Here is a 27348-nt window from a genome sequence, read left to right as displayed (position 1 = left end):
GAAGTTATTTACTTACATTTACTTAAGTGCTCTCTGTTCCAATACTTCACCTAAAAAAATGCATAGTCTGATACCAAAGGTGCTATGTTTGAAGTAGTTTAAAACACCTAGGTGTAAATACCAGGAAATAAAAGCTGAAATTCTAAACCTTTCTCTTGTGTTCATATTTTTTCATCTCACCCCCAAATGCATTCACTGTATTGCAAAAACAAAGGAATCAGTCTTGCTGTTCCAATACTTTTGAAGGGGACTGTACACATTGACAAATTAGTATTTGAAAACACAGTAGCACGTTCAAAAAGAACCAGGATGTCAATGACCTTTAACCTTGAAAGGCACTTCTGTGGTTATTTGTGTAGCAGCTGGTCCATGAAGAGTTGTCACAGACAGGAAATTAAAGGAAAAATCAATACTACTTTGCATGCTTCAGTGTGACAGGATCAGGGCGGCATTATTTCAAACAAACAGCGCTTAAGGAAATCGGCAGTACATTTATTCACGAGTTAACACTGGATTACGTGTGATGTGGTGCCAATAATTGGGCTTTCATGCAGTATGGCTTTTTGCATTTTAAAATACTCTGGTCACACAATCCAGTTCACTGTCATTCTAATAAATCGCTCATGAACGGGGTGTCGGCAGTGTGAACAGGCAGGGGTATATGCAGATCTTGTGTAGGCAGTGTGAGCAGACAGGTGTATGCAGAAAGGAGCAGAGAAAGTCCTGCTTGGTGAGGATCCTCTATTACTGAACAGGGAGAGATTGCCTGGTATCCATTGACAGTTCACATCATAATAAAAAAGAAATGCGAACACAGCACACCTCCTCCATTACAAACACAGCGATTGATCTCAGCCCACTGCTTCAAATGCCCACAGAGAGGCACTTGTTCAACTGTGATCACAAACAGTGGGTGGGAGGGACATCTCTGGGGAGGCAGATGCAATGTGTCTGGGGGAGTGAGGGTGGTGAGGTCGCTGCACTGTACCAGGAGAGCCGACACAGTTGTGTTTTGTCATTTTCTTTTATTTAGACAACCCAAATAAAAGGCACAGGAAACATTGCGCATATGCTTACATAATTATTTTTTGACAGACATACATTAAAAAAATGTAGGAATGTTTTACCTTTCTGCTAATCAGAAAGTCTAGTCTTCATATATACAAAATTACCATTGTTAATGTTCTAATACAAAAAGTTCATTTTTTTATTTTTTATAAAAGGTTATCTTGCTTGTTTTTCTTCCTCTCTTGCACGTATCTATCCTTAACTACCACGTCCTCAGAACTAAATAGTTTTGTACAAAGATATACATTCATCTGCCTTAGCAGGAAGCAGATATCTGCCAAATCCATCCGTGAAGTTAAAATGGAAGCTCAGATTTGAACGTAGCCTAACGGTCGATTTCCAGCAGGAGCGGACGCGTTTATCCGTGCACCGCTCCTTCTGGAAGTCATCCTAAATCTTCTGCTGTTGGATAAGATTGAAAAAAATCAATTTTATTTCGAGGCAATTAAGAAAAAAAAGAAGAAGTTTTTAAAAAACAAGCCAAACGGCGCCAAGAGAAATTCGCGGTGGTTTTCGGCTCAAAGTTCCCTTCTGATGGGAGAGCGCTGTACGGCTGGCGCTCAGTGTGAGCGAGGAAGACGCAGCGCTAAAATGGTGTCGCTTCTGCCTCGCGGATTAAAATTAACAGGGTGAAATTTATTAGTGTTCTCCATCTTTAAATGAAGTCAAACCGTCTTCGAGCTCAAACAAAATTTAAGCAGCACTTCGTTGGTCCTTGTGCAGCGTTTCTTTTATTTTTTTGTGCTTCCTGCTTGGAGCAGGTAGCACACCAACACAATGCACAGCCGTTTGAGCGAAATTTAGGTGTGACCAACGGACATGCTGAACATTAAATGTAAATAATTACACATATGCACCTCACATCTCACTGCAACAGTGTAATATATATATATATCTTTTTTTTTTTTTTGGTGGTGGGGGTGGGTTGTCCAGCCACCCTAACTCCCTCCTACACGGACCTGGCACGACGTGATGCATCTCTCTGTAACAGTCAGCCGGTTTAAGGTTTTAAGTTTTGACGGTTCCTATTAAGAATCGAGCCATAAAATGACCTCCTTCACAGCCACGCCCCGTCCCTGCCCCGCCCCCCAAACAGACTGAGCTCAGCTGTCACTCTGACCTGGGAGGGACTTTATTTTCCAAAAGAAAAAAGTAGTATATGGTATTCAATATTTACAAAGTAACATAAAAAAATAAATCCAGGATAAAACTTAATGTTGATAAATTCAAATTCCTGAAATAAAAATTAAGGGTACAAAATAATCCTAGCAAACCTCTACTTCTGTGACCAACATGATAAAGTTAAATGGTGAACTTCAGGACCCACCTCACTGCATGTTGTCTGGCGGCCACTAGATGGCCCCGCTGTCTACGTTTAAGGGCTTATGACCCAACACTAACATTTCATCTTTGATAATACTGTCGTTTTCTTCTCAGAACATTACACACGGGATATGCGTTCAGTGCAAGAATTCATTCCTTCCTCTCTCAACCGTACGCTACCAACCATGTTAAAAGCACATCAAAGCTATCCCATTAAAAAAATAAAAAATAAAAAATAAAAATAATTAACCATGGGGAGGGGACCACCTTCCGCAGATGTAACGGAGGTGCAGATGGCGACCTTTGGACAGCAGGGGACTGATGTACCCTGCCTTTTCCAGTCTACCGTCTAACAGCATCTGCACCTCCTCCTCTAATCCACACACCCTCCTCTAGTCTGTAAGAGCATTCACATGCAGAAAAAAACCTCTTCCACTCCTATGCAAGTCTACAGTCCCTTCTTTTACATTGTATTCCTTAAAATGCTATTAAATACTGATTAACAGGCTATAGTTAAAAAATAAAATAAAAAAAAACTGGAAAAAAAAAAAACTAAAAATCCAATGCTCGGCAAAACTACCATTGAAACGTTAAAACCAGCAGGTGCAAGTTTTTGTTTTCCCTCCAACTCATTTCTCACCCCCACCCCTCCCCCCTTCTCTCACGCTCTCCCTCTGAACGATGCCTGCTCCCTCCAGTCCATAGGGGGCAGTCACGTTCCACCCATCATGTGGTGGACAGAGTAATCAGTCCCTGGATAAACTGGTAAACAGGATTCCATTGCTTTTCTCTCTTCCTGGAATGCCATTTCCCACCCCCTTGCCCTCTGTACCCAGTGACTGGGGGGGGGGGGTAGTACAGGGAAGGGGCTGTATGTTAGGATGGTAGAGTCAGGACGAGGCGGCGTTTTTAAATCGATTCGTTTTTACCAGGGCGGGGAGGAAGGCAGGACCTGGGACAGAAACGGCATGCTGTCCATGGTTCTCATGGCGATGTTGAGGGGGCCCGTGATATTCATGGGCATGGGCGTGGTGATGGCCACCGGATGGGCGATATTCATGGGAGCGGTGGCGGGGATGTTGACCGAGGCCAGGTTGACCGGGCCCGTGATGGTGACGGGGTGCTGGAGGTTCATGGGCGAGGTGATGTTGACCGTGTTGGTGCCGATGCTCATCTGCGCTGCCATGGTGACCGGGTTGCTGCTGCTGGTGCCGCGGTTCATGGCGGTGGTGATGGCGGTGGAGGCCGTGACGGGCGTCACCGAGGTGGAGTTGCACACGCTGTTAGTGTCTGCGAGAGGAGCAGAGAGAGGGAAGGCTTTAGAGCTATAACGAGCAGCGCAGCCAGTCAGGAGCCATCCTGCCGGGCCCCTGAATTATATCATAAATTCTCCAGCACAGTGAAGCACAATCAGAATAAAAATAATATTAACGACAATACTCATCAACAATTGTACATAACCTATTGGTCAGCTCTGTCCCAGCACTGCCCATACTATTAGCCTAATTATAATAGTATAATACCAATAATAAAAAAAACATGTTTTAGAAGTGATCTCTGAGCTGGATTTTAAGGGGACACATGATGAAATTCACACACTCCAGTGTTTTGCATAGGTAGCGCGTGGGTAGAAGGCGCATTTACAGTACTATCCATATTCAAACAGGGACACTGTTTGTCATTTTCACTCTGTATCCCAGCAAACAGTTTAAATAAAACATACAGTACCAGTCAAAAGTTTGGACACACCTTGCCATTTCTGCTTTTTCTTTTTGGTAAATGGCAGGCATTTTATATAGCGCCTTTATCCAAAGCGCTGTACAATTGATGCTTCTCCATTCACCCATTCATACACACACTCACACACCGACGGCGATTGGCTGCCATGCAAGGCCCCGACCAGCTCGTCAGAAGCATTTGGGGGTTAGGTTTCTTGCTCAGGGACACTTCGACACCGCCCGGGCGGAGGATCGAACTGGCAACCCTCCGACTGCCAGACGACTGCTCTTACTGCCTGAGCCATGTCGCCCCTTTTTAATGTTTTATTTTCTCTGTTTGTAATCAAACAATTCATGTGTGGTCAAAGTGTAGATTGTCAGCTTTTATTAAAGGATATTTTTGTACATATTGGTTTTACCATGTAGCAATTACAGTACTTTTTATACATAGCCCCCCATTTCAATGTTTGAGACAAATGAACATAATGTGAAATAAAATAGTCATGTTTTGTATTTGGTTGCATATTGTTTGCATGCCATGACTTCCTGGGGGTGGGATTTATAGCATCGCTTGTATTACCACCTGAAAATAAGATATCCAGACTCTGATGTTGATAGGTCACAGACATCAGGAAGTCATGGGATGCAATGGATATGCAATCAAACACAAAAGATGACCATTTTCTTGGACATTATGTTCATTTGTCAAACATTGAATTGGGTGGGGGTGGGCTACGTATAAAAAGTGCTGCAATGACTACATGGTGAAACCAAAGGTTTAATAAAAGCTTTGACCACAAATGAATTGTTTGATTACAAACTGTGGAAATAAAAACAATCAAAAAAAGCCAGAAAAGGGCAAGGTGTCTCCAAATGTACTGGTACTGTATGTAGTCCCCACAATTTTAGGGGTTCAAAAATAATTTGACAATTGGCTGCTCAAATGTTTCTTGGATAGGTGTGTTAAGTTTCATCATTGAGTGCCATCTGCATGTTGTTGTTGTTGTTTCTCAACACAAGGACCAAAGAAGTGTCAATGGCAGTAAAGCAAACCATTATGCTGAAAAATCAGAATAAATCGGGAGACATGGCAAAAGATTAGGCAAGCGACTTTCATACATTATTCAGAACGCACTGGTGAGCCTGAGCAATGGCAAATGACCTGGTAGACCACGGAAGACCAGTGTAGTGGATGACAGAAGAATCAGAATGGTGAAGAAAAATCCCTTTGTAACTGTTCAACAGATCAAGAATACTCTCTATGTAGGCATAGATGTGTCAAAGACGACCATCAAGAGAAGACTACACCAGCATAACCTTAGAGGGATCACCACAAGATGAAAACACCTGCAAGCCTCAAGAATAGAATGGCCAAGTTAGTGGTGGAGAAAAAAAAAGCAACAGCTCATGATCAAAAGTACCCCATGAAAGGGCTTGAACAAAAAATATGAAAGACAAATTAGAAAAAAAAAAAAAACCGAATGACTATTCAGACTCACTAAGGTTATCCACCAGGCTCCTACATTTACAGCGTGATCATGCTTCATACCTTCCTCAGTCCTTCCAGCTACTGGCCATAACATATTTAAATGAGCAGTGCAAAATGAATCCCGTCAGGAGGCGTTCCTGAGAAAAATAATTTATTGAAACTATTCATGAATTTCTTAGACTAAAAACAGCAGTTTATATGAGTTTGACCAGAGAAAGATCCACTATGGATGTAAATAAAAGATTATAGAGTTCAAACTCCAAGTAATGCCTTGCACCCTGGTCGATGTGCATCTCCACACCATTCGATGGCAGGGTTTATTCCAAACTTCCTTAGGGAGGTCTTCTGTCCGTGCTGGATCCAGCTGGTATCCGGATGGCATGACCAGGCCATAGGAGTTGGTATTGCATGATGGTTGAGGACTCTGAGCAGTCCAGGATGATGAGGCCGATTTGATCCGGTTCTGGGTGTCCTGGGTAATGTCCTCGTCTTCTGAACGGATGCTGCTTAAGTACTTAAAAGCACGGTACAAAGGCAAGTGAGCAATCCGAGATGGAGAAAGCAGGTGGTTTTCGTGGGGATCTGATGACCACTGACAGAGAACCTCTGTTTTTGTGATGTTAACAGACAGGCTGCTATATGCCCTTACAGCAGATTTAAGAGCGACTTGCAGAGTTTCTGCTGAACGTACAACAAGAACACAACTGTGAGCAGACCAGAACACAAGTGTGCTTACAGCGTGGAGCTTAGTCGCAGCTTGAAGCTCTGGCCTTGTGCAGGACTGCTGTAACACACACGACCATGCTGCGGAGGAGGCCTGGTGCAAGCACACATCCCTGCCTCTCACCTGCCTCACACCTGCCTCACACCTGCCTCACACCTGCCTCACACCTGCCTCACACCTGCCTCACACCTGCCTCACACCTGCCTCACACCTGCCTCACACCTGCTCCAAAGGGGTCAGGGGTAACTGTAACCTTATAACCATCATGTCACAAGATGTTAAGCTTTCTGGGAAAATCACAATATACCATGTCAAAAACTTTGGAGAGGTCCATAAAGGCCATGAACAGGTGTTTTTCCTCTCAGTACTTTCCCTGCAGTTGATGTGGGGTGGTGAAGATTATGTCCACTGTGCTTCTGTTCTTTCTGAAGCCACACTGGGATTCTGGGAGCAGAGATGGTATTAAGAGTCTGCAGAGGCCCCTATGCCAGGACTTTGCCAGCAACTGAAAGGAGTGATATGCCCCTACTGTTGCCACAGATGGATCCATCCCCCTTGCGATCATAAATGGTGACAATATTTACATTGATGCATTAATGGAGGATGCTCTCTTGGCGTCATGCCAGGGTGATGAACAGATGGACTGCTTGGGAGCAGAAAACTCCATCTCTGCTAAAATCCTGAAGCCAAGTCCCAGAGTTTGGTTATTCCTCAGGGACCTGATAGTGGTGCAGACCTCGGAGAAGGCAGGTAGGAGGTCAAGGCTCTGTCGGGGGGTAGTGTGGGTAGCTCCTCCAAGACTGAGATGTCAGCTGGATTTGGCTGGCTTAGAAGGGCCTCAAAGTGCTTACCCAATCACTGGACTATCTTAGTTTGGTTCTGGGTGAGAGAGGATCAATCAGACCTTCTAAGGGGACAGAGAGAACAGCTTATTGGGCTATGGGTGGTCTTCAGGGCATCATAAACAAGCACATCGTATCTGTCCACATAGGATTGGATTTTGTGCGCAGTCAGTAAAGCACACTGCACCTCTCTCCTCTGGTCTTGCTAGACGTTTCAGGACTTCAGACAAAGGGTTATTGAGTGCTGCTCTAGCCTATTGATTGGGCTGCTGCTTCATACAGCAATGTACTGAAGGAGGACCACTTGCCATTGATCATCTCTTCACGTGCATGCAACAGGCAAATGCATACAGTCCAGCTATGAAGAGTCATATTCCATGTGAGTATATATTCTTAGCAAGAAGCTGCTATTCTGCACCAAATGTACAATTTCCATTATACACTCACTGAGTACTTTATTAGGAACACCTGTACACCTACTTATTCATGCAATTATCTAATCAGCCAATCGTGTGGTCGCAGTGCACTACAATGCATAAAATACTGCAGATTCAAAATCATTACCAAATACTTAGAATAAGCAGCTTTTTTAAATTTATTTAAAAAACATATTTAATCCGCCCACTGTGTGCACATGTGGTATAATTACAGAAGAGCTTCTTTGCTACCAAATATGTGGTTAAAACATTAAAACAGCGATTTCAACATTGGACTGACCGATGACGCCGTAACTAAGGCTGGCTGATTAATCACAGAATGTTCTTTCACCAGTGACGGCTGAGCGAGAACCATCCGATGTTACTCACTCTCTCCCTCTCTCAGGAGGAAGCAATATGCTTTCCTTTCTGTAATGAGTCAGAGGTTACACAGAAATCACCAGAACACTATGCCTCATCTGACTGGCTGTTTCAGAGATCCAGCTTGGGGGGGTGATATTTTAAAACAAACGAAAGCACACATCCAGACTGCTCGCCAGAACAGACAGCTGGGTAAAGAAAGACCAGGGCAGACAGGTGCCGGGGAGATGGGGGGTGAGGGGGCTGACTCAAACCCCTGTGGGTTGCGAAATAATCAGTGAGAACGTGCCCTCTCTGCACAGTAGCTGAAAGACGTCAGCTCGGTGAAAGCACTCTCAGGCAAGCGGTAGACCTTGCGGTCGGCCAAAGCCACTGGGGCAGTCAAGAGTCCGGGGCCAAAGCCACTGGGGCAGTCAAGAGTCCGGGGCCAAAGCCACTGGGGCAGTCAGAGTCCGGGGCCAAAGCCACTGGGGCAGTCAAGAGTCCGGGGCCAAAGCCACTGGGGCAGTCAAGAGTCCGGGGCCAAAGCCACTGGGGCAGTCAAGAGTCCGGGGCCAAAGCCACTGGGGCAGTCAAGAGTCCGGGGCCAAAGCCACTGGGGCAGTCAGACAGGCTTGAGAGGGCTCTGTATGTAATTTGATTACAAAACAACAGTTTTGGCATTGCACCCATCCAGATTACGGCGGCAGCATACCTTTGTTACAGGTGTTGAAGTTGGATTGGCCGTGGGTCTTCAGGTGGCTGGTGATGTAGGCTGCGCTCAGCATCTTACCGCAGATGTTGCAGGTGACCTTGCCCTCATGCCGGATCATGTGGGAGCGAAGTCGGTCTTTGGTAGCAAAGGCAGCTGTACAAGCCTACGGACACACACACACACACAAACAGAGCATGCTGAGGAACATCCTCACACAAACAGAGCATGCTCAGTGGCACTTCAGTAACATGTTCACCCGAGTAAATATCATTCAACACCAGCCTTTAAAAAGGAGTAATATCCTTCAAATTACTCCAAAGAATATACAGGAACAGAAAGGGTTTGACCAACAATAAATAACAATCAAATAAGTTTGCAAAAACACACTCTTACCGTTACTTGGCACTTGAAGGGGCGTTCTGAGGAGTGAACGTGTTTGACGTGACAGCTGAGATGATCGGGCCTGGGAAGGGAACAGGAAAGAAAATGTGAGTTTGGAGGTGGCAACACTGAGGACATCTCAGGAGCAGGGACATCCTAGAACATACACAGACCTAACGATCCTCAAAAAAAAACCCAGGTTCCCTACTCCCACGGCAGCACCCTCTCTGCTGGGGAGCAGCCGAACCGCGCTTCAGGGGAACCCACCCAGGGACCGGTTTCCTGGGATACGGAGCGTCTCGGAGGGAGGTACTGGGAGACTCCTATCCTCTCAGGAGGGACCCAGGGGAGCTGGGTTGCATCAGGAGAGCACTGAACCGTAAGCTCACCCAGCTGGCGGCTCTTCAGCTCATACAGAAAATCAACACCCCATTTTCTTTCCTGTAACCTGACTTGCAAAACACATTTGTCCCATCATGATACAAGCCATCACGAACAGGGATGCATATATTACAGGATCAAATCATAATCCATACCTGTTAAGAACAAATAATCCCCACCTCCAAAAAAAACTAACATTCCAATCCAATACAATACAATCCGAATAAACCACATAAAATGAATATGCATACTATATTCGCCTCACTTTACCTTTGTTTTATTTAAAAATGACTAACACTAAATCGAAACGGAATACAAAATGCAATTAGGCATCATGACATTTAAATTTGGAAAATTATAACAAGAATTAAAAATAGGTCTCAGCAGGTCTGTTAGATCCTTGTGAAATCTGATGGGGTTTTTTTGGTGATGGGAACAATTTCAGCCATGTCTTTATTAGGCCACTGTAGCTTTCCATCTGAGCTGAATATGAAACGGCACAACCCTAAAGCAGGAGACTCGCACTGTTCCTCAGTTATATTTGTTCAGCGCTTTACAGAGACACCGCCGTCACAAAGACACTTGACAGAGGAAACGCGAAAGAAAATTTGGGAAGTAACATTTTCTACATGTGAGAAGGAAGTTAATTTGGGTTACTGATTATTGTTGCTAAACAACTACTTCATACAGAACAGAAAACAGACGAAACGATTTCTAAAGGGTCGAGTGTATCTAGGAGCACAGTGGCCACCAGGACTCTTCAAACAGTTGACTGTCCAGCCACACTGAGTAACCGGGCAAGAAGAGCCTTGGTCAGGGAGGTGACTCAGAACCCAACGGTCACTCTAACAGAGCTTCCTCTGTGATGGCAGAACCTGCCGGAAGGACGGCCATCTCAGCTGCACTCCATCAATCAGGCCTTCATGGTGGAGTGGTTAGACTTGTGTAAAAGGCATACGACTGCTGAGAGCATGTGGAAAAAGATTCTCTGGTCTGATGAGACCAAATGTGTACTCTTTCGGCAGAACTCTAAGCACTATGTCTGGTGAACACCAGGCACTGTTTATCACCTGACTAATATCATCCCTACCGTGAAGCATGGTGGTGGCAGCAGCATCATGCTATGGGGGTGCTTGACAGCAGCAGGGACAGAAAGACTGATCAGAATTGAGGGAAGGATGAATTCAGTCAAATACAGAGAGGTCCTTGAAGAAGACCTGCCCCAGAGTGCACGCAACCTCAGACTGGGGCGACAGTTTACCCATCAGCACAACAATGACCTGAAGCATACAGCCAAGACAACGCTGGAGTAGCTTTGTGACAAGTCTCTGACTGTCCTTGAGTGGCCCAGCCAAAGCCCAGACTAAAACCCCATAGAACCTCTGTGGAGAGACATGAAGATGGCAGTTCACAGACACTTCCCATCCAAGCTGACAGACAATCTGCCAGGAAGAATGGTATAAACTGCCAAAATCCAAGTGTGCAAAGCTTGTAGAGACTTATCCTAGAAGACTCAAAGCTGTAATTGCTATCAAAGGGGCTTCTACAAAGTACTGAATTAAGGGGTCTGAGAGTTCAGCTTTTATAAATATTATTTATATATAAATTTGCCCAAATTTCTCAAAACATGTTTTCACTTTGTCATTGTGGGTTATTTAGTGTAGATTGATGGGCAAAAAAGGCAATTTTATCCATTTAAAATGAAATGCTACAACAGTGTACGAGAACTGAAGGGGTCAGAATACACACAAACCTGGAGAAGCCCTTCCCGCAGACGGAGCAGATGTAGGGCTTGTTGACGCCCCCGTCGTGGGAGCGCACGTGGTAGGTCATGCGGTCCTTCCTCTTGAAGCGCTGCTGGCAGATGGGGCACTCGAAGGGCTTCTCGTCCGAGTGCGACAGCTTGTGGCGGTTGAGGTGGTAGACGTCGCGGAAGGCCTTGCCGCACATCTCGCAGCCGTGGTTCTTCTTCACGGGCTTGGCCGGCTTCTTGGGCGCCCCCTGCTGGTGCTGGTGCTGGTGCTGGTGCTGGTGCGGGTGGTGCTGCGGGCCGCTGCCCATGGCGGACGGAGACATGATGCTGGAGCCCGTGGAGGCCGAGGAGGTGGCCGTGGTGAGGATGCCGGCGATGGTGGAGATGTAGGAGGGGTTCCCACCTCCTCCGCCCTCGCGCGGGACGGACGAGATCAGGGGCACCATGGTGGGCGCGGTCTGCACCTTCTTGGGCCGCGACACCATCTTGACGCCGGTGTGGCAGGATTCGTGCCGCCGCAGGTGGTAGCTGTCGCGGAAGGCCTTGTTGCAGTAGCCGCAGATGAAGGGCGTCTTGGTTTTGGGCTCCTTCTTCACCACCACGTGGGGCAGGAGCCCCCCGCCGCCCGCGCCGCTCGCCACGTTGTCCTTCAGCAGCTCAGCCACGCTCACAGGGGGCTTCTGGTCCAGCGGGATGGGCAGCACGGGCTTCTGGTCCGGAGGGTCGGACCCAGAGTTGAGCAGGGGCAGCAGGCTGTTCTGGGCCACTTGGTGCTGGTGATGTAGGGCTTCATTCGCCTGCTAGGCACACAAAACAACACAAGGGGGGCGTCAGCACTGAACTTCAAGACTCTAGTCCAGAACTGAACCTCTAGACCAGTGTTTCTCAACTCCAGTCCTCGGGACCCACTTGCCAGAAGGTTTTTGTTACACTCAGGATCTCACACACCTGATATAATAACTGAACCAACCAAACCACCAAAAATACCCTTCATTAATTAAAATGAGTTCCTGGTTACAAAATAAACCTTCTGGCGAGTGGGTCCCAAGGACTGGAGTTGAGAAACACTGCTCTAGACTTCATACAAAAGTATTGCATCTCTACAGGAATGAGTGACTATATAACATTCATATGCTACGTATACATATAATACGAAGTAAAAGGCAAAGTATACAACCAATTTAAAACTAAAGCAAACCATAGAAGCGCATGGTAATATAACTTACGGTCCAAGCGTAAGAGCACAGTGGCCAAGCCATTAGTTTACAGGTTTGAATGGACTATAACAGGGTAATTCTTCTGGGTAATTCTTTAATTAGGCCTTAGATAAACAAGTTTGGGTTGGACCTCCAGTCATCGCATCAGGCCTAATGCATGAAGAAGACCCGGAGGGCCACGCTTCATAAAGACCCGGAGGGCCACGCCTCATAAAGACCCGGAGGGCCACGCTTCATAAAGACCCGGAGGGCCACGCTTCAGTAAAGACCCGGAGGGCCACGCCTCAAAGACCCGGAGGGCCGAGCTTCAATGCAATGGCAGATGTAAAAATGAAATGTATTACATAAATAGATTACAAATTTTTTTTAAAAGCTTTCCATCCATGGTTTGGTTCTCTTGCTTCAAAAATTATTTAATGTCTAACTACATTATTTATTTATTTATTTATGTTTTTCCCTCATGCACTTGCATTGGTGAGGATTGGGAGGATTATGGATCCAGTGTTAATGGTAATGTTGGGGAAGCAGGTAGTGTATAAAACGTAATGGTGTGTAAGGAGGACCGAGTGTGTGTGTGTGTGTGTGTGTGTGGGGGGGGGGGGGGGGGGGATACCACAGCAACAAGGACTCAGATTGCAGCACACAGTATTTTAATATTCATTATTTTGTGTAAATTGTAAATAAATGCCACCCCCTTGGTAGTATTTTACCAGCCATCACACTCTGGGACAGGTGCAGCTAGTAAATGTAAACAAGAGATTGGGTAGAAGATGCTGCACAAACTGTCTATGCCAAAACATGTCCACCACTTTGCTAATATTTTAATACAGCCAAAGTCAAATACTAAATATTTTTGTATGCATGTCAGAGAAAGACACAACTTTGTGCATGGTTCATTAACTATGGCATCACTCAAGAGAGCACTCTTGGACCACTTTCATTTGCTTTGTGCTTCCTCTTGGTAACATCATGCGTCATCACCACTTCCACTCTTATGCCGATGACACAGCTAGGCTATACTTTTCTGCTGTGCAGTCACCCAGATGCAGTTATTGTGCTGGCAGCTTGTCTATCTGATGTGTGTGATTGCTTAAAAACTTTTGAACTGAACGAGGATAAAATAGCGACTCCTGTCAGTTTCCAGTCAAACAGACGAGCTGTACAGAACACTGGGCTCTCTGGCCAAGCAGACGAGACCAGAAGTTACAAACATACAGGTGATTTTACATTCCCAACTCTGTTCTTAACCACACACTGGCCAAGACTGCACTTTTGCACCTTGAAAACAGCAGAAAAATAAGAATCTTTAACTCCACAAAATGCCAAAAAGTGATGCATGCTTGTAGACCAAACCGGTTGGATAACTGTAATGCACCTGGCTTGCCCAAAAAATTAACCAACTCAATACACCTTGTCCAGAATGCTGCTGAGACTTTTAAAGAAAACCAAGAAGAGAGAATACACTACACCAGTCCTTCCTACTCTCCACTGCCTCCATGTCTTACCATTTATTTTAAAGTCTTACTGCTCGTTTATGAAACACCTTCTTACATCCAACACTGCATTTCTTTCAAGTACCAGCTAGAGATCTCTCATTAGCAGTCCAGTCGTGTGGCATAAAAACAGCGGCCAAAAACTACTACGTCCTACTGTATTGCACATAACCGCAGACTCAGTTGGTAATTTAAAATTTTTTCTTTTTTTTTTTTTTTTCTTTTTTTTCCAAGCGTGCTTTTAGTGGACTCTTATTCTACATTGACAAAACTCTTCTTCTAGAAAACCCATTTTTCTATGAAAGGTAACAATAACAATAAATGTATTGATCTGTGGTCTGAAGGGGGGGACAGCACTCGAAACACGGCTTAAGCACACAGATGCAATTGTCCGTGCAGGTTTTGTAACGTCCAGGGATAAACGGTTAGCAGTCGCTCTCAGACCAGCGACAGGAACAGCACTCAGGAAGCACATTCCTCAGAAGTTACTCAGGGCACAGGAAATGAACCTGACTGAGCCGACATCCACCCTCCCCGCCGCCTCACCCCCCCTCCCCCCCCTCTCCCCTGGGAAAAACCAATGAGCAATAAGACCGGGAAGGGAGGTTAGTCCCCGCGGAGCGTTGTCTGAGTCACGTCAGAGAGAAACCGCCGCCGTTTCCGACTGAATGGGCTGGGAGACCGCCGAGCGGGGCTGGAGGCGAGGAATAAAGGGATTACACGTGCTCCTGCTCCCACACAGGCGGGACAATGCCCCGCGCACCGGCTGGACGGCTCGCATGAAAGGGAATCAAAGGAATTCTAGCCTTTTCCCCCAGGAGTTTCACACAGGTCAGGTTTTTGCTACAGTCCACCTTGATTAGAGCGCAGCATAGAACACATCTCAATCTGCTTCAGTAGGTTTACATGCACACAATAATGTGACTATTGATAATAATTAATCCATTTAGACAACTTTACAATAATAGGAGTCTGTCAACCTCTACTTGACATTACAGTTAGAACTAAAATCTGGAAGTGAGTTAGCATTTTCCTCAGCAGATTTCCAATGCCCTCCCCCTCAGGGTTTTCAGAAAAAAAAGGCCTGTAGTTTACATAAGCTCAAGAGTTTCAAATTCTGTTCCATGGCCAAAATTAAAACTGTTAATATCACAACTGTGCATTTCATTACATTACATTATTGGCATTTGGCAGACGCTCTTATCCAGAGCGACGTACAGTTGATTAGGCTACGCAGGAGCAATTAGGGAGCAATGCAGGGTTAAAGGCCTTGCTCAAGGGCTCAATGGCTGTGCGGATCTTATTGTGGCTACACCGGGATTAGAACCACCGACCTTGTGCGTCCTAGTCATTTACCTTAACCACTACACTACAGGCCGTCCCATTTCAATGTTAATATGTGCTTTAAGGAAGTAAGTTGCTCACAAGTTGCTGTATTGAAAACAGTCACATACCGCCACCACCACTCTAGTTTGATGCTGCATTCAACACAACTCAGAACTTGGATATATCAAGCAAGACATTTCCGACTTCCAACCTCACTGTGTTCGCTCCAAAAAAAATCTAATAAACATGAAACCCTGCAGGAAACTGCACTTAATTTTGTCCCTGAAGGATTATTAAATATCTGCAGCAGCATACACTTCTTGCCAAACTTTCTGAAGAATACGGGAGATGCACTAGGTCTGGGCAATTATTTATTATTCATATACTGAAATATTTTGCTTAAATATTTGAAACAATATCCAGCTTAATTAGTTGGCACAAAAAAGTGGCTTATAGACATCATAACAAACTTACATGTTGTTATAATATACATAACACATAGCAAATAATTACCCAGAATATAATTAAAATAGGAGCCTACACACACCTCTTACCACAAACTACAAATGCTGACATTTTTGTTTGATTTCTCCTGAAGGTGACATCACTGGTGCTCAGGTCAGATAAATAAAGCTCTGAAAACGTAAATTTCTAAGTTCAATGAGCATTCAGTTTTTTTTTTTTGGTTTTTTTTTCTTTCATACATTGGATCCTTTTATTTAATTTAATTTAAACTAGTTCTGAGTAGTTTTGAATGCAACACGAGTTATCTTTAAACATACTAGTGTGACAACTGTAGCCTTTATATACCTAGCCTATGCACAGTGTCATTCGGTGAAAAATCTACCAGGTGAGGGCAGCGACTACTCTAATTTCGCTAATGTTTTGGGATAATGTTCTTCATATAGTCAGAGAACATCCCAAAAAAATTGACCAGAATTCAATTAGCCAAAACACAAAAAAACTTAAAATGTATTCAAGTGCATGCATTAGGACTAGGTTCCCCACAAACCTTTGAAATGTAGTATCATGGCAAAAGGGGTCTCAAAGGACTGTAGCTTAATCCCAAATACAAATGGGGGAAATTAGAGTGTCATGGGCTGTTTAAAGAAACAGGGCCATCAAATCCCCATCATCTTATTGGAGGAAACCAGCCAGTCAGGATGCCTGGGCCTACATGTCTGCAGCAGATTTGTGGAAAACTCAGCATGAATAGCTTCATGCCAATAATCCATTGAGGAAAAAAAATTAAACCTGAAAGACGAGTTGAACGGCCAGACAGACACATTTTTAGGACTACTTGTCATCTCCGATGACCCCGGAAAACAATAACAATCGACGAGCTTCTGGTTCATCTCATCCACATTCTCTCCTCTCCCCGGCAATAAGCTTAACAATGAGTGCTATTGAGTGCCAGAACGTCTTTACAACTGACTCCCAGGTAAAGGGAGGACGGAAAACTAGCAGCTCTCGGACCTTGAGGACCGCGATTTCATGATCCCTGGTCTACAGTATCGTTACGCTGCACCACGTGCACCCAAACAATGGAAACCAAAAAAATTATTTAAAAAAAAAAAAAGAGAAAAAGTTCTGGTCTCAAGGTCATTCACATGTCGCGTTCCTGATACTTCTGCCTAACTGGTTATGACAGCACCACTGCAGCCTCCTGGAGCTCGGGCCTGTTACCCAGCGACAGCTGCACGGCTCAGGCCAGCAGGGAAGAGCCTGCGCCACACACTGCTGACAGCGGCATTATCTCACCAAGCCCAGCCGCCAACGCAACTGGTCCCAACAACACCCACATCAACCAAACTATAACCCCCAACCACAATAACAACTGCATAATATAAACCACCAGATATTGCAGGCAGCGGTATCCCATAAAAAACTGCCAGCTTAACAACCCCCCTGCCAACCCCCCGCATATTGAGATCACCTTCTAAAAGCGCATCAAGTTTTGTAGAGGGAAGGTTATTTTTAAGATACACATGACTGGTAACAAAATTCCCCCCGGAGGTTTAAAAAATGGCAGCCACACACATTCTGGACAAATCAAAATACCAATATCCCAGACACCATCAGCTCTCCAAGATATACATTTATGCTAAATATGTAAACGCATACATCCACGTAGCCAGAGCCGTATATGAAGCAGAATAAGATAATATGAATACCCATGACTTGCAGGGGCCTTGCTGTAACTGCTGCTGTGCAGAAGGGCAAGATCTTTAGAGAAAGCAGGCCTTTTTTTGGCTGAAATTTGATATGTAAACATTGTATTTAATGGTGGATCGTGTTGGAGGCCCTTGAGTTTCAGTACACCGTTCTTGTCTCCCTAAAAACTCATAGAAATAAGTATTTGTGTTAGCCTAATGGTTAATATGCTGTATACAGTATTATACACATTTTATTTATCAAATAAACAATATCAACTAAGTTGTAAGTGTTAAATAGGTGAACAAACTACATACATGACAAACTAAACCAGCAAGTGCACGTGCAAAGTGTGGATACATGATACTTTTGATTATTGACTCAATGCAAAATGACTTCTACAGTATTGCCTACATGCAGCAGTTACAGGGTCCAAGGAAAATAAATGTTTGGTGTCATAAGCTGTCATGTGAACCACGGCTGGACTGCAATTTTAAAATGCTTTCTAAGTTTAAAACGCCATTGACCTATCTGGGATTTCAGAATCTCATACCATCCCCTATGCCTCTGCAACAGCCATTTTAAGCATTTGCTCATTTACAGGCCTGTGACGTGGATGTACATTTGATGATGCGTGCGCCTCAAGTGTCTTTGAAATGCACATTCGTTAATCTTAAACTACGACAGGGTTATAATAAGACCAGTTTGACTGTGCAAGTAATACACTAGTACGTGACGTGCTGCAGCGAAATGCATTGAACTAGCAAAACTGGCCAGTACATGTTCACTGTGTGTTCGGCGAACATACTTCGGTCTGGGCGTCAAGAGAATGTCCACTCCAAACCAAGTGCTAGAGTAAGGAAACATAGCCATGTTACTGCGCATCATAAACCAATGCACCCTTCTCTCAAATTCCACATCACTAGCCAGCTATAAACGTCAAGAAAACAAGGACAAATGTGTGCAGATAACGGTCACAAAGTCTGACATGTTGCAGCACTTCCATGATGAGCAATAGTGTCGGAAGCTGACGTTATAGTCTCGAAATTCGCGACGGTAGAGGGAATTTGCCATTAGCTCAGACTCATCGGCAACAGAAGAGAATGCTTAAACTTTCTTCAAACGAAGGATCTATTTGTTCATGGTGCAGTGCTTGAATGTGGCATAAAATGATAGCACTAACTTGGTAATAAACAGATAAGTTAATGAATGAGTAGTTAGCCGAGCCTGTCAATTAGCTAGTTATGTGGCACGAGTGGCATCCCTTCCAGGCAATTCCGGTAACCAGGCAGTAAGTTACTGGAATTGAGAAACGAAATGGCACTAATTTACCGTTATGCAAAAAAATTACAAGAATTGATATGTGGACCGTCCCATCTGAACCAAGCGAGCTAGAGACAAAAATGATCGAGCTATAATTAAACTGGACGGCTGGCTAGTAATATGTACGCCATTAACCAGTCAGCTACAGAACCAAAATGGGAAATACAACACCTAGCTAGCTAACTTAGCTAGTCTCCTCACTTTGCACCACAGTTACATCACTAAACTAGCCAATTAGCCAACTAGCTAGTGATGCTCATCTCTCAAATAGAAAGGCCGTACATGAAGCACAGCTAACATTCAAGGTAGCAAAACATCGCAACTAAAATTAGCCAGCTAACGATCGGTAGCTAGCTAGCCTCCAGATTTTGATGCATAGTTTGAATTCCTTATCCAAACCGCGGTTACATATTATGAATATGAGAGAAAAGTTTAAAAGAATCGGAAGTGTGGATTCCTTTCCCTTCCTCGCCATCCTAGCGCTGATTTAAGGGGGGTAAGTTACATAGGCAGCTACTTGTCGTCTTATAGTGGGGAGTTCAGACCCGTGTCAAACAAAACGATTAGCTAGTTAACCAATACTGGGAAAAAAACAAGATAGCTGGCTGGCCGGCCAGCTAAGCGGTGCCGTTGGTGCTGCTAGTACTACTACTACGAATCATGCCACGACTGATCTCGTTAACAAACTAGCTAGCTAGCAGTGATGAGCTGGGAATTATTAAAATAAAAATTTAAAAGTATAAAATAAAGCATGAGCTCGCTGCGATTTATCTTCTTATACACTGCAAAAAAGAAAAGAGAGAGGAGACCAATTTTTTTTTCAAAGCGTCATGCCTATAGCTACCTCACAGCTGGAAGTCTGGGATTGATGTAGCAGCTAGTTAGCTACCATTGTTTTGCTTGGATAGCTTTAGCTAAAATTATACCTTTAAAAAGAAACACTGACTACAGTTCTGTCGGGCTATAAGCAATGACCCCTTTAAATCAACCAATTTACGGAAAACAACTCACTTACCTGAAATAAAAACGTACTCCAGCTCGGTTCCATTGCAACACTTAAAATCTGCAGGAAACCTACAAGAAATCTACAACAAAGCAGCTAAACATGGCAGCTGCGACAACTTCCTGTAACCCTTTGGGCAAACCATTTTAAGCTACGTTTGGGGGAGGCTTGCTAATATTTCACATCGTGGTATAAGGAAAGTACATGTATTGAAAATAAATCCGGGTGAAATAAACATATACAACAAAAATATTTGCAAACATATTTTTGATTCTATCTGGTTTCATGTATAACTGAAGCAGAAATAAATGTTAGATTGTTTGAATCCCACTTTCTGGTCGTTTTTCCCTGGTCCGGCAGGGGGCATTCAAAAATGGCAACGCGTTAGTAATTTTCTTCTTGCTACGAATGATCCTAGAATCGTCGTGTGTATTTTGATTCGCTAGTAAGGGTTATACTCAGATGTATCGCTGGAATGCATGGACAAACATAACGCGTATTTAAATTAGAAAACCGTCAAATCGAGGCCTGCAGCAATACGTTAATTTAGGTAAAGTTACTATCATGTAGTCGCAATTTGGAAAAAATGAATTGGCTTCATAAATTAGCTGGCCATCCAGACATATTTTAGGCGCGATTTGTCAGTATAGCCACCATGCTAGGTTATGAACTAGGTTACCTAGTTACTTTGGCACTGTCACGGGTCATTCAGACGGTTCCTTATACTACCAATCTGCGATTGTTTAGCGATGGCTGTTACCTAGACTATATACTTGCAAAGGGGAAAAACACGTTTCTGCCGAGTCCGAGTTTTGGCGCGTTCCGTCCACAGAACCACAGCTACGTTTTTTAATTAAGTAACGGAATGTGTGAGCATTCCAATCGCTCAGCCTCATCATGCTAGCATGGACAGTATGAAATGAGCCACTCTGTTTTTGGTGGTAGTGTCTGTTTTGCCCCAAGCTAAATGAAAATGTTATTTTCTAATGCCCACTTCACCCCCCAGCGAAGTGCTCGTTTTCGGCAAGACCGCAACTTTATCTCTCACAAAATGTACGTGGCTAACTATGGATTGGACACAGAATAATTTTACGTGCGTTTGAAATAAATGACAAATGTCTCGGACAGTAAGCGTTGCTTGTTCATTTTGCGCGCTTTGCAGTTTTATTGAATTGCACATGAATGAGATAAGCCATGCAGCGTGACACGGAGACACAAGGCGGCGCAGTTTTATATATAAGACTACACATAGAGTAGCCTACACATTTTCGGAAGTATTAGACATTCACCAACCTCCATACGTTTCCTCGCCGATCTTTTTAAAAGCTTAGGTTTTGGGTGGCAGTGTACAGTAGTTACTTTAGGGAACTGCAGTTTGTGAAAATTGGAGATTTGATTCAGAAAGTCACATTGAGTAGGGAATAAAACAAAAATTATATATTAAATGTTACTTTGAATAGTATTCTAATGCAACAGATTTTTAAACAAACTAATTGGAATTGACAAGTTGATATCATGCTGTAACTTCAACAAGTATGATCTCTTTAGGTCTTACATTTTTTCAGTTGCAATAAACCAAGCTGAGATGCAGTTGTTATAATGAGGCACTAGTGATTTCAACTTGAGGTTTAAATTAAGTCCCACTAAGTTCTTTGCAGTTGACCTCATAACTTTTCAGTAATCCTGACCCCAATGATTCCAATGGTATTTTTCATTTCCCTTCTATGTGGGTTTGTATTCATATTGAACTGGGAAGACCGTGAAATGACGCCCCATTCAGACAGAATCATGACTTGAAAAGCAGTGCTTCATGTTGTAGCTTGTAGCTGCATTATAACCATTGTTCGGACAGTAAATGTACCAAATATACTCAGTTTCGGAAGAAAATTATTCTGAACAAGTGGTATTAAAATCAGAAATTTCACCAGCCTTTATTTATTTATGGAACCCACCGCCACAACACTTCATAGGGAGTGATGGTATGGCTGACTGTGTGTCAGTCAGAGAGGCAGCAAAACTGATCCGATGAGGAGAAAGGCCTGAACCACTGGGGGCTTGAACCACCAACCTTCCAGATCCCAGTTGTGTACCTTAGACAATAGGTTACAGGCTGCCCCTAATGCTTGGGTCACAATTTTGTTCAGTAACAATCGGAGCATTACTCTCTGGCCATGAGAGAGGTTACAGGGAACCATTGCCACAGGAGATATGCTGTCCAACATGTATGTGAATTCCCAAACATGATACTGCACATGGTGGGCAGTGGCATTGTTAGAAGCATGTTCACACGCTAGGCGCTAAAGAAGATGCAATCTGCTCGATCAATGCAGTGCAGTGACTAAAGGGAACATGATTCATCCAGCAATGTAGTGACTCAATTGAACATGACTCATACAGCAATGCAGTGAGGAAAGGAATCCCCATACATCTGGAATGTCGGGCCAGTATCAATGTTTATTTGATATGTGTTTAAAATCTTTAGAAATACTACATTAAACTTTGTGAATGATCATCTCAAAGTTGAGTAAGCAAGCAGTGTAATAAATTCTGAGGCACTGGCCAAATGTTGTTGGAAAGTTGACAAAGTTGATCCAGAAGTTGCAATGAGACAGTCAGTGACCATCATTGGTCACACCAACCAGTCTCTTTGGCTTTGCAGAGTAACTGAAGAAACCAATGGATCACTCCAAAGTCCTTGTTCTCAAGCAGAATATGTATTCTACATTGGATATTTAACTTTGATGTTTGACTATTATCTGAATTAACCTCTACCTCCTGCAGTCTGTCAGTCGGTCTGACACTTAACCATCTGCCAGACATCTAGCCAGGTAGGGGCCTATTGTGCCCAATAATGTAATGAAATCATAGTGAGGCTTGTCTGTGTCTGTGTGCCTATGATGGATAGCACTGAAGATGATTTTCCACAATGAAGGCATTAATACTTGTCTGGCCCTGTGTACATGTGTGCACATGTTTATATGGGTTTGTGCTGGGCCATTCTGTGTCAAATAAAGTGCACCGCAACATCTCTTCAATTTCTTTTTTTATTGTGTGGTGGTAGGCAATAGAAATCCTGCAGATTTTAGCTTCATACGCTGCATAGTGTTTGTGCTAGAACCATCTAAGATTTAGTGGGCCATCACCTAAACAGTACCAATTTGAATTAAGTCTTATTTTTAAATGTATTAATTCTACAAGAAAACTGCAAATCTTTTGATATTTTGTATCCTGGGAGTAGTTAGAGTTATTTAAAATTTAAATCTACTGTCAAAGAAACATTATTCTCTTTTAATTTTGGATTCTTGATTTGTTTCTATGGCAGCTTCAAAAACGTTTGTATATACTGTAGTGATGGCGAGACGATGCTTCTTGAACCGTTGAAGCTTTCCAGCCAATTGCATTACAAATGGATTAATTTCTCGAGGCCTCAAGTGCACATTAGTGACATCTGCTGGTAAGACTATGTACTGCTGCTGAAAAATCACAGGGGATGGCGGGGAACAGGAGGGCAAGCAGGCAGGCAAACTGGCAGGAATCAACAGGACAGGCGAGGCCTAGAAACAAATCAAGCGACAAACTGAAAAGCTCACAGGAACTGACGAAGACATGAAAAAGGCTCTTGACTTAGAAGGAGAACTTCAACGGTCTGGCAAGGAGCGTGAGTGAGTACTAAATAGTGAAAAGGACAGGTGTAAGGAATCTAACTAATAACTAACTATGTGGTAGTGAATGCTCTACATGTGCCAGTGCTAATTGAATGATTGATTGAGGGGTGAGGAATGTTGTGGGAACTGCGGGGCAAATTAAATCAGCGCTAATGGATAAATGAGGTGATGACAAAGCAGGTGAAATTCATCAGAAAGTGAGGCAGGGTAACGAGGCCAGTGGAGTGACTATGTGGGATGGAAAACCAGGACTGGATGAGTGGAGTGACTATGTGGGATGGAAAACCAGGACCAGACGGAGAACACCCAACCTACAACACAGAAAAATTAAAACACACGTAAATTAAATACAATACACTGGGGAAATACATGAATAAAAGGACGGGGATCCGGGAACCGGCAGGCATAACAGATCATTTGTTTAAATTAAATATTGATTTGTATAGCGCTTTTCACAGAAGACTGTCACAAAGACACTTTATAGAGTAACACAGAAGATAATTAAACATATCAGCCCTAAGCCCCCAATAGTTTGGGTTCAACTGGGCAGTAAAAGTGCTTGTGTAACTGGGGACACTCTTGGCACTTAATGACCGCAAAGCTCTTTGCTCAAACCGATCGTGTGGTTCCACACAAAATGCGGCCTTGTTTGTCATCGGTCATGTGATTTTCTGAAAACGATACAAGCCTTGAAGCGGGGCTTCAGTGACGTATATACTCGACATACACCTTGGAGCCTCAGCATTATTTGTAACATCACTAATAAAGATGAAATCAGCGTGGCGTCACAGCAGCAAATAACTTATTTCCCGATGGAGAACGGCTCTGGCTCTGCTACCTACTGCTGTTGAGGAATATGAATAGCAGGAAGTGTCTTTCCGTGTCATTTAACTAAGTCAATGTAGGAATATAAAAATAATTTGAGGAAACTGAACCAAGTTTTTTAAATTTATATGATTTATACGATGTGGCCTAGCTAGCTAATGTAACGTTAACATTACATTAACGTTAATGTTGTAGCTAACATTAGCTAGCCAACATCATTAACATGAATAACCAATGCAAACTGGCTGGCTAGGGTTATTGCAAACCATATTACTATAACGTTACTCCCAAAACTAGTTAGCTAGGTCGGATCTAACGTTTCATGTTTGTAATCAAGTTATCATCCCAGTGTTCCTCTAGTTGAGGGGTCGGCAACCCTGGTCCTGGAGAGCTGCAGGGTGTGCTGGCTTTCGTTTCCACCTTAAAATAAGCAACCGATTCAGACCCAAGAAACCAGGTGTGGCTCTCCAGGATCAGGGTTGCCGACCCCTGCTCTAGTTATACGGCCACCGATGAGCGACTGGCGTTTATTAGCCAACATTAGCATTAGCATTAGAGAGAGACAGGAAGTGGGGCAGAAAGGGGAGAGTGAAGCAGGAAGTTGGGCAGAAAGGAAACAAGAAGTGGGACTGTCAAGTAGTGGTTAGTGGTTTTTCTGTTCAGAAAATGCATGACCAACAATAATATGGTGAGTCAAATGTTCCAAAAGAATTCCAATACAAAATGAATGGGGAAAGCTAGGCATAGTGGCACTTAAGCACCACTATGTCAAAAGTTAAAAAAGATCATCACAAAAGTGTTCAGAATACCAGTGTTGCGAAATACATTGCTTTTCAAATATTCAAATGCATCTATAAAATTGTCCAAACAGCTGGACTGGATACACAAGAAGAGCGGAGATTTCACAAGCTTGAGCTGAGGTAAAAAATGTTCCTGCTTGTGCATGAAAGGGTTAAAGGTACTGAGAGTATTTTCAATACATCCATGAAATCGAATTCTAAGTAACTGTACTTTTGTAGTACAACTGTAAATGCAAAGTAAATACCTTCTTTCAAATATTTGCTTCTCAGTGGATTATATTTCGAAATACATCAAATTATCAAATATGTATTATATTTGTAAAATAATATTTTTATTACATCAAAAAAGTACTTGAAATGTGTATTTGACCCAGGTCAACCCCAAGCACAAAATCTCCAAGTCTCAGCCACTGGATGCATCCTTTCAAAACCATTATTTCTGGTTGGTTTTAAACTCCAACCACAACATTACTACTCCCTTTCAAGTGAAACCCTTAACCTTACCCCAACCCTAACACTAACCACCAGTCAATGCTAAACCTTTATTCAACTGTACAATTTCAGTAAAATTGCACGCCACATATTTAACTCAAACAGTAGTGTCAAACTTAACTCCCAGGGGGGCACAGTGTATGTGGGTTTCCTTTCAATCAGCTGTCAATTAAGACCTTGAGAAAACAAAACAACACGATATAAATAAACCATTGGAAATAAAATGCTGACTTTAACACAAGATCCAGCTGAAGCATGTGGAATCTCCACTCTGCTTGTGTATCCAGTGCAGCTGCTTGGACAATCAGGGGCTTTTCTGTGTGAAAAATTGTTGCCCTGTTTTTCATGCATGTGACAGGACAAATGCACATTGGCGTGACTCTGTACACAAAAAGACCTTCTAGTGTAGTTTCTCTAAATGGGCAGCACCCATTCTTCCCATAAACCACTGCAACGCTATACCAGAACAGTAGAGGGCATTGAAGCAGCACTTTTTTACACCTTAAGCCATCTTACGCCAGGGCTTTCAACCTTTTCCCACCCAGGCTGATCCCCATCATAAGGTATAAATGGTCATATTTAAATGCCTAATCAGAAACCCCTGTGAAGCCACTTGTCTCAATGTAATGGTGCCCTGAAATGGGGGTGGGGAACAGTGTATACAAAGGGTTGAAATTCCTACATAGTTCACCCCATGTAAATACCCACAAATTAAAGCTGAGTCGGCACATTAACTTCACATTGACCAGTTCATTTCAACAACAAAACAACGTGTCACTGTACAAATACTTACAGACTGCACATACATTAATTCATTCATTCATTCATTATCCAAACCCGCTTATCCTGAACAGGGTCGCAGGGGGGCTGGAGCCTATCCCAGCATACATTGGGCGAAAGGCAGGAATACACCCTGGACAGGTCGCCAGTCCATCGCAGGGCACACACACCATTCACTCACACACACACACCCTCATACCTATGGGCAATTTAGACTCTCCAATCAGCCTAACCTGCATGACTTTGGACTGTGGGAGGAAACCGGAGTACCCGGAGGAAACCCACGCAGACACGGGGAGAACATGCAAACTCCACACAGAGAGGCCCTGGCCGACGGGGATTCGAACCCAGGACCTCCTTGCTGTGAGGCGGCAGTGCTACCCACTGCACCATCCATGCCGCCCTGCACCGTACAGTGTAGTATATTCATTGCGTATCAAGTTTGGCCAGACCTACAGCACCTTCAAGGACCCCGAGGTCTGCGGACCCCCTGATGAATACCCATCAAAACTAGAGGACATCATCAAATGATCAAATTGTAATTAGTAGCCGACGTAATTTGAGTTACATATAGGCCATAGTTACATACTACAGTATAGAGCTGCTTATGTTGACCTGCCATTTTAGTCATGCATATGCCTAATACAGGGACAGCCTGTAGCCTAATGGCTATGGTGCTTAACTGGGACCCTGGAAAGTTGGTGGCTCAAGCCCCAGTGTAGCCACAATAAGACCTGCACCGCTGCTGGCCCTTTAATCCTGCATTGCTCCAGGGGGATTGCCCCCTGCCTATTCTCATCAACTGTAAATCAATTTGGATAAAAGCGTCAGCTAAATGACAAATTACTATTATTAATAATAGATTGTTGTCAACATTCTTCTGGGAACATAGGGTGAAACAATGGGTGAATTTTACCATCTAGTTAAAAAAGACACATTTTGTTTCTTATTCGCGTTTAACCAGTAAGTCGCCTGTCATTCTGAAACCCAGGATTGCAGCGCTTGTTCGAGTGCGCTGCAATTTCCGATTCGCCCAGCAGGAATCACTGTACAATAACGATTGTTTCCTGGCTGCAAATAGACCGCTCCGTGCAGAAGCC

At 43.7% G+C, this 27348-nt stretch overlaps 1 protein-coding gene across 2 annotated transcripts; it reads right to left on the bottom strand.

Moving 5' to 3' along the window:
• Positions 1 to 1015: 1015 nt before the first annotated feature.
• Positions 1016 to 19815, bottom strand: LOC133108726 (vascular endothelial zinc finger 1-like). 2 transcript variants are annotated; one of them, XM_061218421.1, is made up of 6 exons: positions 19699 to 19806; positions 18169 to 18210; positions 11171 to 11970; positions 9049 to 9118; positions 8656 to 8818; positions 1016 to 3681 (listed from the first exon to the last, which is right to left on the bottom strand). In XM_061218421.1, exons 1-6 carry the CDS (start codon positions 19729 to 19731, stop codon positions 3317 to 3319), a joined length of 1473 nt encoding a protein of 490 aa, XP_061074405.1. In that variant the 5' UTR covers positions 19732 to 19806; the 3' UTR covers positions 1016 to 3316. The 2 variants fall into 2 exon arrangements, with proteins under 2 accessions (XP_061074405.1, XP_061074406.1); XM_061218422.1 differs by lacking the exon at positions 18169 to 18210 and having other exon boundaries at positions 19699 to 19815.
• Between the last annotated feature and the right edge of the window lie 7533 nt (positions 19816 to 27348).

This window comes from Conger conger, chromosome 13, assembly GCF_963514075.1.
Source record: "Conger conger chromosome 13, fConCon1.1, whole genome shotgun sequence".
Lineage (NCBI taxonomy): Eukaryota > Metazoa > Chordata > Actinopteri > Anguilliformes > Congridae > Conger > Conger conger.
Note: the sequence above shows the minus strand (reverse complement) of the source record. Positions and strands in the feature narration are given on the sequence as shown.

What these genes read in the sequence shown, in the direction of transcription:
- LOC133108726 (XM_061218421.1), bottom strand. Translation starts at nt 19,731, where the DNA reads ATGGAACCGAGCTGGAGTACGTTTTTATTTCAG. An exon ending in GGAGTACGTTTTTATTTCAG is followed by an intron (nt 18,211 to 19,698) that starts GTAAGTGAGTTG and finishes TCCTTACTCTAG; the next exon opens with CACTTGGTTTGGAGTGGACA. An exon ending in CCTTCAAGTGCCAAGTAACG is followed by an intron (nt 8,819 to 9,048) that starts GTAAGAGTGTGT and finishes GTGTGTCCGTAG; the next exon opens with GCTTGTACAGCTGCCTTTGC.